The 15,034-nt window shown below is 42.2% G+C and overlaps 1 protein-coding gene across 1 annotated transcript in view; it reads right to left on the bottom strand.

Moving 5' to 3' along the window:
• Positions 1-761: 761 nt before the first annotated feature.
• Positions 762-15,034, bottom strand: part of FIG4 (FIG4 phosphoinositide 5-phosphatase) — a 130,102-nt gene continuing 115,829 nt past the window's right edge. Inside the window, exon 23 of the mRNA XM_060030106.1 lies at positions 762-1,567. Within this exon, the coding sequence (XP_059886089.1) occupies positions 1,390-1,567 (178 nt within the window). The 3' untranslated portion in view covers positions 762-1,389. The remainder of the gene's footprint in view (positions 1,568-15,034) is intronic.

Raw genomic sequence — 15,034 nt, forward strand, 5'->3', positions numbered from 1 at the left:
CGATGGCATCGATCAAAACCATCTGTGAATTTTATCTGCAACACAGAACACTGCATAGAATCCCAGACTCTCGGGGTTGGTGATACCTTAAAGGTCACTTAATTGGTGATACCTTAAAGGTCACGCAAGCAGACTTAAAGCAAGCAGTGTTACACATCATGAGGAGTTATACTCTGTAATAACTAGATAATTTATTCCTCCTGAACATCAGGACAAAAGGCTGATCAATTTTCATCCTCCCTTTAGATGGCTTGGTTTTCTTTATTTATGAGAAGGGAAAACTGAGAACTTGTTTTATTAAAAAAAAAAGCATAGACATAATGTCAAATCATTTGTGTAAAACTGTCAGAAAATGCAGAAAGTTGTCCACATTATATTTGGCTGTGGAGAGCAAACCATACGTATACATGGCATGTCAACCCTGACTAGACATCAAATATCAAATTATGTAATGCAACTGCTCACCATAAAAGCTATGCAGAGTAATAAATGTTTTTTTTTTTTTTTGTGGTACACGGGCCTCTCACTGTTGTGGCCTCTCCCGTTGGCGGAGCATAGGCTCTGGACGCGCAGGCTCAGCGGCCATGGCTCACGGGCCCAGCCGCTCTGCAGCACGTGGGATCTTCCCAGACCGGGGCACGAACCCGTGTCCCCTGCATCAGCAGGTGGACTCTCAACCACTGCGTCACCAGGGAAGCCCAGTAATACATTTTTAATGTTTTATTTTGATATAATTTTATATTCACAGAAGTTCAAAGAACTTCTGTTCACTGTTTTCCAGATTTACCATTTATTAATATTTTGCTGCATTTGCTTTATCATGTGTTCTTTTTCCCTGAACCACTGGAGAGCATTTTGTTGACATCTTGTCTCTTTATCTATAAATATTTCAGTGTTTATTTCCTAAGAATGAGGGCTTTCAAAAGAACACATTTTTAAAATCAAGACACAAAGTTAACATAACCATCAGAATAAATTTTTTAAAATGTTAACTACAAAGAAAAATACTCTGCCTTCGTTTCACACAGGAGGAAAATTTTGGCCTGTTTTGCTTACTATGATATTCCCAGACTCTACCACAGGGCCTGGCACACAGCCGGTCCTCAGTAAATACCTGTTAACATCTTAGTGTGACGGTGTGATACTAGATTAACCACATTTCTAGGCAAAGTATCTCTAAAATAAAGCAAAGGCAACGATAGCAAAATATTCAGTCATTTCTTTACTACCAATGATTTGTAATTCCCCAGTTACAAAAAGAGTAAAAGCCTTCTGATGTAAAGGACTGACGGGAAATTACCTTTTTAAGATGAGACAAACAAGTTAGAGCATAAGTAAATGGGACTTTGTTGGTCCCCCTCTGGGCCACTCTGGGGACCTGCTGTCTCTTCACAGGTAGCGGTTTCTGATGTATTCTCGGTACATGGAGGTGTCTTCTTTGCCCAGGGGCTGCATGATACCTTGACTGGCCTGGATGTGGGCTTGGAAGATCTCTGTAGACTTTCTGTCTACTTGAGGAGGCTGAACTTCATAGATGTTGTCTTGGGAGAAAGCTGAGATAGGTGTTCTATAGAAGAGAAGCGAGGACAGAGCTACATTAAAGAAAATAAAGGACCATAGGGACCTTGACCTCAAAAGCTCTTGAGAGCCACTGACCTTGAACGAGTGAACTTAGTAGTAACAAGTGGTGCTAGTGACCTCCCTGTTCCCTGTCGGTTGGCTTCCTCCTCTGCCTGAAAGAGCAGGACCAGCACTTGCCCAGGGAGCCTTCCCTGGCATGCAGGCTGGAGGGGCACCCCTCCTCTGTTCCCGCAGCCCTGGGCACACCCATGTCTGTGTGCCCATCTGCCTCCCTCACATGACTTAAGTAACCTGAGGTAGGGGCTGTACAGACTTTTTGCTCTCTTTCCTTGGTACCTGGTATGTACTCAATAGTTTTCTTAAGTAGGACTTATTAGTAGGAATCGGTGAAGTAGGGGATACTAATAATTCCTACCTCATAGGTTGATGGCAGGAGTAAATGAGTTTATATCTGCAAAGTGTTCTTTTAGCATAGTGCCTGGCACACTACTAGTGCTCAATAAAAGTGTACTATTGTTAGTAATTACCAGTGCACAATTCCTTAGCTGCAATTCTGAAATCCTAAAAGCTGTAATAACCAAACGTTACTTTGCCAGCAAAACTCGACTCAGTTGAAACTCATCTGGTGGTACAACGTACGATACTCGGCCCACTTCATGTGAATATTAATGTGTTTATTTATCAGCCTCAGATCACACTGGGGATGTTCTTATAAGGTATATGCCAACACCCCCAAAATTCTGAATTCTGAAACACATCTGGCTTCAGATTTTTTGGATGAGAGTGTAAATCTGTAATAGGCAGCTTCCTTCCTTTCTGGGATGATTTGAAAAGCACCCCAGAACCTCTCTATTCAAAAATATCCCTCCATTCCCACCCCACCTAGACTGCCATAGTGCTTGAAATTTCCATCCACCCTTGGGGAAGGCGCTGTCTCCAAAAAAGGCCTTGTTAAAATGCAGCTGGGTGCCTGACACACGCGTAACTCATCGCAGCGTGAGCACCTGCTAGTTGTTACCTCCTTGGCTGGGGGCAGGCCCTGTAGGGATGAATCAACCACCAAGTCAGGTGTGCTGCAGAGTGAGCATGTGTGGGAAGGTCAAGAAGAGGCAGGCCATGGGTAGGCGAGGATGGTACGCTACACCCTGTGAGGGACTGGGGGTACAACGACAGCACACTCCACCACTTAGCCCAGGGCTGGCCCTGCGGAGGAGTGGGGGGGTTGGTTCTCCACATTAGGGCACCAAGACCACAAAGAGAAAAGATCTGGAGAATCTATTCTGCTGGGCTGGGACCTCAGTCTTGCTCATGTACATCTTATCAGAGGACCAGAAAGGCATCCTGGACGCCTGGCTGTTTGGTGAGCTGGGACCCCTGGAGCTGGGGGGGATTCCCTGCAGTCAGAAGCAGAACTGAACCTCAGACCCAGCTAGGACTGTACTTGCAACGTCAACATTTTGTGGGACACTAGGAAGGTGCAGTGAGCGACACACAAAGGGAGACAAGCGTTGTCCAGTAAAACCCTCCACCCTCATAGGATGCGTTACAATTACACTTAGGTCTTTCTTACTCTCCTAGAAAACAGTCAAGGTAGCTCCCTGTACTTCGCCTTTAGAAAACTAACACATCCTGCCTTGGCTGGAGACTCTGCTTAAAATCGCTGTGAGATAAAATACAACTAAAGGTGGAATATTCTTTCTGGAAGTCAACCTTAATTGTTTTGACCTTGGGGTAATATATTTAAACTCAAATTTGGTAAATGGCTTATGAAATACTCATTTTTCCAAAGCACTCTAATAATTTCACATGATCTTAGACTACACCCTTATTTAAATAAATAAAAACCAAAGGATAGTAATTTACTCGAAGTTTAAAAAAAAAAAAGACCCAGGTGAAAGAATCCTGAGCTGAGTCAATCTGAATTCCAGCTTGGCAGCAGTGCTTGTCTTCAAAATACAAAAGTAACGTTATAATTACAAATGGTTGGGATGATTAATATATGAACTCTTCTCAATTTTCCCTCACAAAATCATAGCAACTCTTCAGTCATGTACATAATTCAAAGCAAGATGCTAGAATTCTTTAACGGTTGTTAATATTCAGGGTCAAACCATTTTAACCTGAACACTTAAAAAGGAGGCTTCATTAGCGGTTTTAGAGATTGTCGTCAAAGTGCCGGGCACAGCAACTCCTGGACCACACCATCCACACCTGTCTAGTGTCTACACCCTCCATTTCACAGATGAGACATTTAAAGTCAATTTAAAAATGGGACTAATGGTTTCTGTGCTTTGAAGCTAGACCTCTGCCTGCAACCCTGTGTGCATTAACCAAGAGCTTTCCAGCAGGCATCACACCAGAGAGATACCATCTGGGAACTAAACCTTAATGCAGCTGAGAAAAGGAGAATCCAAGTCATCAAGTCATTGTTTCGTCCTTTAGCAGCTCAGCTGAATACACAGGTGGGCAGGCTGTAGGGGGAACAGCAGCAGGGCTGGGACAACCATGAACAGGGCCACAGACCAGCCACTTCCACCCACTGCCTGGGGTTTCTTATCAGTAAATCAATCAGGAGTCCTCACCCTACTTCTCAGTAAACTGCTTCAATGCCCCGTGGAGTAATGAAAAACCATTACAAACACTCTAAATGTGAAATGTCAACATCAGCCTTAAATGGTATCAGACTGAGTGGCAGGTGGATTTAGGGCTTCAACACCACCTCACTGTGGTGTTGATTTTGCTACTTGCTAAAGTTTGAGAATCTTTGGTCTAAGGAGACCAAACTGTAATCTAAAATGCTAAATAAAATCTTATTTGTGGTCAGTCAACAGCATTGAACATTTTTAAGTAGAAACTTTCTTCTGAAATGATATACTACCACTAATCCTACATTGAGCAGGCACCATTTAACACTTAACTGTAAAGACATGAGTAGCAATATTACATTTCCTAATGTCCTCACACTTGATTTCCCCGTTGGCTTATGCAAGGCAAGGAAGAAATACAAAAACATCCAGGACCCTCACAAGGGGCTGCTGGTGGGCACCTTGTCTCTGAGGGGCACTGGAAAGAGATGGAGGTAACCCCAATAACACTTCCAACACTACATGTAATAGTCTTTTTATTAGCTTAGATGGCATTTGTTTCTGGGTGAAAAGACCAGTGTTTAAACACTAAATGATGTGGAAATTGTAAGGCTACTTTCTTTTATTCATTCCAGTAGAGAGAGATGGCTTATTATTGCACTTTCATGGTGGAAGAAACGTCCGACATTTCTCTCCTGTCCATAAACAGAATTTTTGTTTTCAGCTTCTCCCCATAGTCCTCAAAGGGATAAGACTTACTGCCCTTAATTCAAATGCTAGTAGTCTTTTTGGAGATGAATTATTATAATTACAAATTTGCAGGTTCATTTTATCTGCAAAACCTAGTCCCATCTTCAAGGAAGCCTCTGTATTTCCTCTCAAGGAATGTTGCGGTCATCTTTAGTTCATTTATGGGCTCACTGTACTCAACACCAAGGATTGATGACACTTAGCCTTAACTGCAGTTCCCATTCACAGAAGAGAAACACTTTAGGCAGAAATTCATTAGACACACTACATGTTTTTAAAGAAGATCCTTATTGGTGCCCTTTTATGCTTGCTCTTAAATGTGTTATTACTCGTTTGGTTATAATAAGACCATGTCCTATAGTAATGGTATCTTACACTTGGATGCATAACGAAAGTTTGAGTCCCTTTAAAAGTTCAATTCCCATTGAGGGTATTTCTGACTTATACATATTGAGTACCCAATAAGCATATGCTGGTTTGACAAGAAAATATTTAATTGGTCAGACTGAAATGTCTTCTGGATTTAGTAATGATATGATGATTTGTGGTTGGTGATAGAAGAACTAGATAATACTTGTATAATTTCAATAATTTTATACATGTGATACTTTTCCAATATGTTAAAATCTTATACTTTTTCTATGATGAGCATTTTGGCACACACCAAACCCATTTGGCTTTTCCAGAAAATTTAGTAATGGTTCTTTTTTTTTTTTTTTTTGCAGTACGTGGGCCTCTCACTGTTGTGGCCTCTCCCGTTGCAGAGCACAGGCTCTGGACGCACAGGCTCAGCGGCCATGGCTCATGGGCCCAGCCGCTCCGTGGCATGTGGGATCTTCCTGGACCAGGGCATGAACCCATGTCCCTTGTATTGGCAGGTGGACTCTCAACTACTGCGCCACCAGGGAAGCCCTAGTAATGGTTCTAATCACAGGATATATTTCCCTTCCTGGTGATCCCTTCTGTTGCTACCACAAACTCCAAGTTTTCCCAAGTTGCTGTTTTCACATCACCAAATGGTTCTGTTGGTTCATGACTGTGTGACAGAATCAAAAAAATATTACAGGGCTTCCCTGGTGGCGCAGTGGTTGAGAGTCCGCCTGCTGATGCAGGGGACATGGGTTCGTGCCCCAGTCCGGGAAGATCCCACATGCCGCGGAGCGGCTGGGCCCCGTGAGCCATGGCCGCTGAGCCTGCGTGTCTGGAGCCTGTGTTCCGCAACGGAAGAGGCCACAACAGTGAGAGGCCTGCGTACCACAAAATAAAAAAAAAAAGAATATTACAGGTGAAGAGGCCCTTATGGAAGACCCTGACCAATAGCCTAATTTGCAGATAATGGTCAGCATTAGGTCGTTCTTCTCATTACTTTCCTCTACGTTCTGCGAGAAAACAATCATTAGGGCAGGATCAAAGTTGATCAGATGCTCCAGTCTCAGTGGGGTAAAACCTCAGCTAAACGTCTTAATAGCACAAGTCCTTTATTATTCTATTTGTCTTTCTGCTGGCTTTGTAATTTCTATTAAGCAACAAGGGTTATCATTTCCTAACTGGCAGAGGAGCCTATGGCACACATTGCCATGCAATCATTTAAAAAAAATTATTTTTATGGCTGCGTCTGGTCTTAGTTGTGGCACGTGGGATCTTTTGTTGTGGCGTGCGCGCTCCTCGTTGCTGTGTGCAGGCTTCTCTCTTGTTGTGGCATACGGGTTTTCTCTCTCTAGTTGCGGCACACAGGCTCCAGAGCATGTGGGCTCCGTAGTTTGCAGCGCACAGGCTCAGTAGTTGTGGCATGCGGGATTAGTTGCCCTGTGGCATGTGGGATCTTAGTTCCCCAGCCAGGGATCGAACCCGTGTCCCCTGCATTGGAAGGTGGATTCTTTACCACTGGACCACCACGGAAGTCCCTGCAATGATTTTCTCTCTTTCTAGCTTTTAATATTGCTTAGAGCCTTTAGCCCTCAGTTTGTGGGTGCCATTCTAACATCTTTTTGTGACCATCCATCGCTTCTCGTTACTTCCCTTATTAGGTTGCTTGTGTCTTTCCAACAAAGTACTCATACACTGAAGTCTAGTCATGAATCTATTCTACTAAGATGATACGGTGAGAATGTGTTTGCTTCTTCATGTTAAAAAATCAAGATAATGCTGCATATTCCTCCCATTCAGTGTACAAGTATAGACACCTAAGTCCAAAATGTAGCTCTCAAATCATGCTTGTCCAATATGGTAGCCATTAGCCACATGTGCCTATTTAAATTAATTAAGATTAACTAAAATTTAAAATTAGCTCCTCAGTAGCACTAGCCACATTTCAAGTTCCTGATAACCACATGTGGCTAGTGGCTACTGCATTGAACAGTGCGGTACAGAACATTTCCTTCATCACAGAAAGTGCCACTGGACAGACTGTTCTAGAACCTCTTTCCTGCTATTTTTTTCTCAGAAATTCTGAGTATCTCTTTCTAAACTCATTGCCTTAATGTAATATGTCCCTGCATAGCACTTATCACTATCTGATCTTTTATTTATCTGTTTATATACTTTCCACGATGTGAATTCTATCTTGCTTATCTCTTTATCCCCAATGCCTGGAAGAATCTTTGGCATATAGTAAGTGTTCAATAATTACTCCCTGAATGAATGAATGGTGTCTGTTTAAGGAAGATGATTTTACCTTGGCTTTCTAAATTCAGAACCTGAAAGCAGTGTGATTTGGATTGCTCTAGAATCTAGAGTCTAGATGACAGGGAGGTAGGATTTCCAGCGGAAGTCTGGCCTCAGATAATCATAAGGTGGACGGGGCACTGAGGGGAAGCCGAGGTGCTTTCTAGCAGGGCCAAACTATCCAAGTAGCTCAAAAAACAAGGCTGAGGCAGGACGGGTACGTTCTAATCCCCCTTTAGAGGTGAGAAAACAATGACTCAGATGAACAAACTCATTAAATGGCCTGAAATCAAGAGGAATGTGTCAATCTTCAAACCACCTCTAATAAAACGAAACAAAAGGCAAAACAGTCCCTATATCCTGGGATTCTAGAAAGCAGGCTCTGCCTATGTAATTTGCTTTCATACACCCTGTCAAGCCAGTTTCAGTGTTGGAGATATGGGCAAGCACATTTGCTGCCTTCCACACATACGCACTGCCCCGACCCCACAACCAAGGGCACTTGCATGTGTCTTTGGGTAGACATACATGACATCACAGTAAAGGCAACAGGCTTGAGGGGCAAACACTTATCCATGTATTAGGACATGAAGCCATGCTATTAGCTGCTGATGACATTCTAAACATCATCAAGGTAAAAAAAAATTTACTTTTTATTCCTGCTAAGACAGCAAGTCTATATAATACACACAAAATGCTACGAACCTAATGCATGATTTCCCCAAAGTCCAACTAAATTTTCAGTCTTGTTATGCCATTGAGAGCTAATGAGCGAGATATAGAATAGTGTATAAATCTGATTCCTTCAAATCCAAACAAATTCCAAATCCTTTGAACAGCTGCTATTACAATAGGATGACTGAACCGTCCTCCAGTAGATACCGCAAGAGAGGTTAGAAATTTCACAAGCAGGTTAAAATGCATTAAAGCAAATATGACAATAATGCCAGTCCCTAAACAACCCACCATTAGAAGGAGCAAAAGGGATGATGAGAAGGAACTCAAGAATATAATCGGTGATGATGGAACATAAAATGTACAGTCTTGTAGACCAGGGGTGCAGGCAGCCCTGTCTGTATATAAGGCCCTTCAAAGGCTCAGCAGTAAGGAATCTCAACTGCTTACTGTAGACTAGGTCTTTACAGATTTTGATAGGAGAGGAGTATGTCATTTGGTTATGGAGTGTGAGGACAGCAAAACTCTTATTATTGTGTGTGTTTCTCAAACACTTATCTGCCTTCAACGTGTCAGGGAGCCATGTCAGTGACAGGCCAGCCAGAAAGGCACTGCAGTCTCACAAAAGTTAGGATTTAATGCCTAAGCCTAAGCCACGCTAACAAGAGAGAAAAGTTATTTATAGATCAAAGTACACAATGACCTTAAGATATCAAAGAAATCCATGCCTGTGAATGTCTAAGGCTGCTAAACTCTTTTTTTTTCTTTTTAAGCTTTACTGAGGTACGATTGACAAAAAACTATCTTGTGAAGACTTATTTTTCATCAGATCAACTAGATGAAAAAAGTGTCTATGTATATATACACATACACATGTATGTTATGTACAGATATATTTATATGTAACAGTTATGCTTATATATACTAATATATACATATATTTTCTTCAAACATAACGCTGAGGGAAGGGCTGTGTGTGTGTGTGTGTATATATATATATATATCAACACTCCCCACAGTGATATACTTCAAATGAGTCCATGTGACCTCATTTTTACAATGTCCATTCCACTGTGCAGACACTGAAACAGAAGTACAATTGCTTTTAACATGTGACTTTCTATTTTACACTGTTATACATAAGAGCCTTAGAGACTATTACGAGCTTGTGAGAGTAAAGGTTTTGGTTAAAATGTCATAACATCACTGCCATACATATACATTGAGGAAAAAAAACTAACAATGCTTACCTAATATTTATCATGGAAAACTACTGTGCTTCAAGTCTATCAATGCTTTTCACCTTTTTATTATAAAATAAGACAGATAACAGAAAACCACACAAAACAAACACACACAATTATTAGAAGGTAAACACAAGCTGGGTCAAGAAACAGAAATTTTGGCAGCCAACCCAGAAGCCCCTTCTATGTGCTCCATCCCCATCACAACCCCTCCCTCCCCTCATAAGTAGCCATCAACCTGACTTCTACAGTAAGCACTTCTTTGCACTTTAAAAAAAAAAAAAAGATTTTTTTTCATTCAAATGTGCATCCCGAGACTATAGTTTAAAAGTGTGATAGGCCTTTTAATCTACAGATTCTCCCTCCTATCTTTTCCTTACAAGTTGTCGAAGAAACCAGGTTGTAGAGTTTCTCTCGTCTGGGTTTTGCTGATGGCATATTCATGATGCAGTTCAAAAATCTTCCTCTGTCCTTTATATTTCCTGCAAGCCAGCAATTGGATCCAGAGGTTTGGTGAGAATTTGCTTCAACTGCTGTGGCGAGACCACAGGTGGTAGAGTGCTGTGTCATCAGGAGGGCCACAGTGTCTAGCTGTTTATCTTTTTTGATGCCCACAGTCACTGATATGCAATGCCTAGATCCAGTCACTGATATGCAATCCTTAGATCCATTAGTTCACTGGGGATTGCCAGATGATAATTATCTTATTTTTTTTCATTTATCAGTTGTCACACTTAAAAAATATATTTATTTTATTTATTTTTTTGGCTGCATTGGGTCTTTGTTGCTGTGCGTGGGCTTTCTCTAGTTGCGGCCAGCAGGGGCTACTCTTCATTGCAGTGTGCAGGCTTCTCATTGCGGTGGCTTCTCTTGTTGCGGAGCATGGGCTCCAGGTGCATGGGCTTCAGTAGTTGTGGCACGTGGGCTCAGTAGTTGTGGCTCGTGGGCTCTAGAACGCAGGCTCAATAGTTGTGGCGCACGGGCTTAGTTGCTCTGCGGCATGTGGTATCTTCCCGGACCAGGACTCGAAGCCGTGTCCCCTGCATTGGCAGGTGGATTCTTAACCACTGTACCACCAGGGAAGCCCTGTCACACTTTTTTAAAAAGATTTTTTTCCTCATCTCTTGTTTGGTTACCCAACGGTACAATTCATATGATTCAGAGTCATATGCTTGATTCTTTGTTTTCCAGATAATGAAATAGTTCCTTATCATCCTTCTAAGGTGACCAGATTTTTAGAAAATCATCATAAACTCATGGATTTAAAAATATTTGATGAGTTCCATCCTACTGTAATTAATATCCTTATTGAAGTGCAAATTTTCCCATCTTTGTCCAGTGGGAGCCAGCATCACAAGAGAGTATCATACTGTATATCACTGCTCAGGAAAAGAGCAAAATTCAAAATCTGAAGTATGGTTTCCATTGAACGCATATTGCTTTTGCACCATCGTAAAGCCCAAAAATTTTAAGTTGAACCATTGTAAGCTGGGGACCATCTGTGCTCCATTTTTTTTTTTTTCTGACATAAAGTTTTTTTTCTCTGACATAAAGCCTGAGAATAATCTAATTTTCTTTCCCTTAAAAGTCACTTTCTCTTTTTAGATGTCTAAAGGATCTTTTTCCTTTAAAGTCCAGTTAACATACTATACTGTATCATTTTTGGTCACTATTCTCAGGTATGTGTTGTGCTATTCAAACACGTAGTTTTATATTTCAGAAAAAAAAATTGGCATTACTGTTTTTAGTATTTTTTTTGTTCCCTTGCTTTGTTTTTCTTCATCAAGACTCCTCCTATCCATGCTAAATCTTCCTTGCCTATTGCCAGTATTTGACACTTTCTCTTAAATCTTTTTTTCTTCATTTCTTTTTGAATTTTAACGTTTTGTATTTTAAGCTCATTTTGAAATAGTATGCTTCAGATTTGACCTCTTTTATCAAGTTGTCTTTCTGGCATGCTTTCAACGGAGGGATGTTATTCTGCTCTGTGTTCTTTCATTCTCCTAATAACTTTATATGGGTTTGGACCTCGATACTTTTCTGTTGCTCATTAGGCAAAATTAAATTTTCCTGAACCTTTAGAATGGAGTGTAGTTCAGGAAAATCTGACTAACTTGTTTAAAAACATGGCAGCTTGCTTTCTGAGACTTCCTTTACCTCTTCTCTTTCCCCTCTTCTATCTGGACTTTCTCTTTCCCTCCTGCCTCCTGCCACTGTCCTGTCCAGTTTTGACTCCACTGTCAGCACTTTCTCCTCAGACGGGTGCCCTGGCCTGGAAGGGAGCTTTGGCCATCGGGTTCAGGAGTTAATCTGGCCCAGACTGCCTCAGCTCTTTTCAGAACCCACCAAGAGTCCCTGCACTCAGCTGGCACTGAATTGGGTAAAACCCCTCCCAGTTTCAGCTGCTGTGCTCAGATTAGCCCGCAGTCATTTCCAGTGCACTCCTGTTAGCTACTCTGGGGCTCTTCTGGTCTCAGGTCTGTCAGATGCCCTGCTGTCCCCTCCTGACTCCTTCCTCTCGTACAGCACGAACATCATGCAGGTCTTCTGGCTGTTGGCGGTTTACCTCCACCACCTGCTTATATTTTGTGATTTGTGGATAACTTATGCGGTTTGAGGTAAATACTGCCCATGTGTATTTGGTTGTGCTCCCTAGTTGCTCTGTTTTATGTGATGATTCAGAGATTTAAAAAACTATGTTGCTGCCGTCTTCTTCCCAGAACCAACTAGGCATGTCTGTTTTTAAAGTATATTTTTCACCCATCCCCAAAGCTGGACGGTCCCTAAATGTGACATATTGTTGCCTGCATGGCTATACTGTCCTTGCTGCGGAGGGAGGCATTGCCACACCACTTCTCCTTACCCAGGGCTTTGTTCAGAGAAACTCTTTTCCAGCTCAACTCCCATTTCTACTCCATCAGGACTTGGTCTCCTCAGAGACAGGTGAATACCACAGGGTCCAGATGTGGCTGCTATCCTAGTGATGCAGAGACTTGGGGGAAGTGCGGAGAATGTGGTAGAGCCCTTAATCTCACGGTTCACTTACATCTGGCTAATCAAGCATTATTACAACTATGGCAGCAGAAAGAAATACAGGTAAAGTTAGGAAAATTAAAAAATGACTGCCTATCAGCTTTACTTTTATTGCAGCTAATGGGAGATGGCTAGGATATCAGTTAGATTTGGGTCATGATTTTAATGAACAAGGGAGTCCTTCCCATGGCTACTCAAGGACCTCACTCCATCATGCGAGCAGGGTGTTTTCACCATTCTTGCCTAGTGGCATTTGATGACTGCTAATACAAATGGCAATTGTATGTTTCTATTCTCTCCCTTTCTGGAGAGTTTTAATCCTCCTTTGCCACCAGTGTATATTGAGAGCAGACAGGCAGTCTTTTAATTTATAGGTCACTAGATCACAAAAAGCCTCATCTGGACTTAAAGAGAGCTGCGCAAAACCCAGAGATCCTGGACTTTGAGTGGGATGCGGTGATTTATGGGGGAGGGAGTGGGTTCTACTTACAGCAAGAGGAATATGCATAGATAACTGGGTAGATAACTGGGTAGCTAGCAGGGCAGACTCCGACAGATAACATAAATTAGATTCCTCAGTATCCATCTGAACTCCCCTTCCTGCATGCAGAGGCTGAAAAACAAAAAATAACATCCCAGACTCCCTTGCAATTTGGGTTCAAAATGTGATTTAGGTTCTACCCACCACTTGTACTCACAGGAGTCTGATTTGGAACTGACTCATATGCGAAGAAGCAACATGTAGGGTGTCCTTTTTGCAGACTCTGGCAAAGGCAATGTGCTCTCGAGTTGGCCACCCCAGTGGCAGCTTCCTGATTATAGCTGAGGTGGCTGGTTTTGCAGCCAGCAGCTGCTGTGATACCTTCCGGATCTAGGCAGATGCAGCAGCCACTCTGATGATTTGCCATGTGCTTTGCGGAGTCATTCCTGGCAGCTTGGTCTACAATCTGTCTCTTTAGCCCTCTGGTGATTCTGAAAGCCACTGAAAATCCCATAATAAATCACTTCCTGTTTAATCTACCTAGAGTGGATTATGTTTTCTGCAACTGAACTCAGACCACGTAGCCAATGTGCAAAAGCACAGGAAGCTCCAGCTCTTTCTTGCTTTAGCCGGGAGCAAGCACAGAGGCACCTAGGTAACCCTGTTCCTGGATGGTTCTAGCAACAAGGGGATACTTCCAGCAGTTGGGCACATTTGTGTTCACTGCCCTAGGAGACAGAAGGGACAGTCTACTACAAGCACATACATGAGTGGCAATGGTGGTACTTTTGATGTTTGGGCCATAGCTGTTAGTATTCTTATTGGTCCATGTACGGCAGAATGATACTCTTCTACATTCTCTCTGACAACTGTAAAATTAAAATGTCGCTTGTGTTTTTAAAAGGACTTTTGGTTTTAGACAAACAAAGTAAGATGATTTTTGGACCTGAAACAGGTAAAATGCCTCCAATTTAGGATGCAATTTATAAATTGAAGGATTTCCCTCCCATTTTGTAGGATATATTGCCTTAGTATAAAAAGAAATGCAGTTTTTCCTCTGTTTCAGCTGTGTCTAGTATTACAAACACCAGGAGAGCACCCAATGATATTTGGCTGCACTATTTCGTAGGCCATAACGCGAACATTTCAGCTGCTGTTGGCTTTTTTTTACATCTTTATTGGAGTATTACTGCTTTACAATGGTGTGTTAGTTTCTGCTTTATAACAAAGTGAATCAGTTATACATATACATATGTTCCCATATCTGTTCCCTCTTGCGTCTCCCTCCCTCCCACCCTCCCTATCCCACCCCTCTAGGTGGTCACAAAGCACCGAGCTTGGCTTTGAGCCACAGGCAACAGGAACTGGTTACCCTGCACAGCACTGGGTCTGTTCTGCCAGTAAAGGACAGGTTGCACATCAAGCCTGTAACAGCTGTTCTCAAAGGGCAAAGAATACAACTGCCCCTCCCAGAGTCATCCTTTCTCCCCGCCTGTACACAGGCCCAGACTCTCCCTCAGGGCAACTGGTCATCTATCAGACATTTCCACGGTGACCTTTGGGAGCAATCTGTCCCTGCTGTCCTCAAATTTCCTGGAACAGCAGCAGCAGTGGCCTGTCACTCCTGGAGACGCAGGGCTGCAGTAATGGCCCTGTGTCTCATCTCCCACGTGGAAGTGATGACACCTACTTATATTCTTCATGCCCATTTGAATATTTTCACCTTTTCCTGATGATTTACAGAGTGCTATCACCGAGTCTGCCATGTCACTTCATTACATCTCCTGTTACCTCCATCTTTTTTCTAAGACTTTTTATTGTAGAGCCTCTTCAGATTTATAGAACTATTATACAGAGAGTTCCGACATACCCCATACATACCCCAGTTTCCCCTATGTGACGTCTTCCATTAGGATGGTACATTTCTTGCAATTAATGAACTGATATTGACACATTATTATTAAGTAAAATCCATACTTAGTTTTTACCTAACGTCCTTTTTCTTTTCCAAGAACTTATCA

Source organism: Delphinus delphis, chromosome 14 (genome assembly GCF_949987515.2).
Source record: "Delphinus delphis chromosome 14, mDelDel1.2, whole genome shotgun sequence".
NCBI lineage: Eukaryota > Metazoa > Chordata > Mammalia > Artiodactyla > Delphinidae > Delphinus > Delphinus delphis.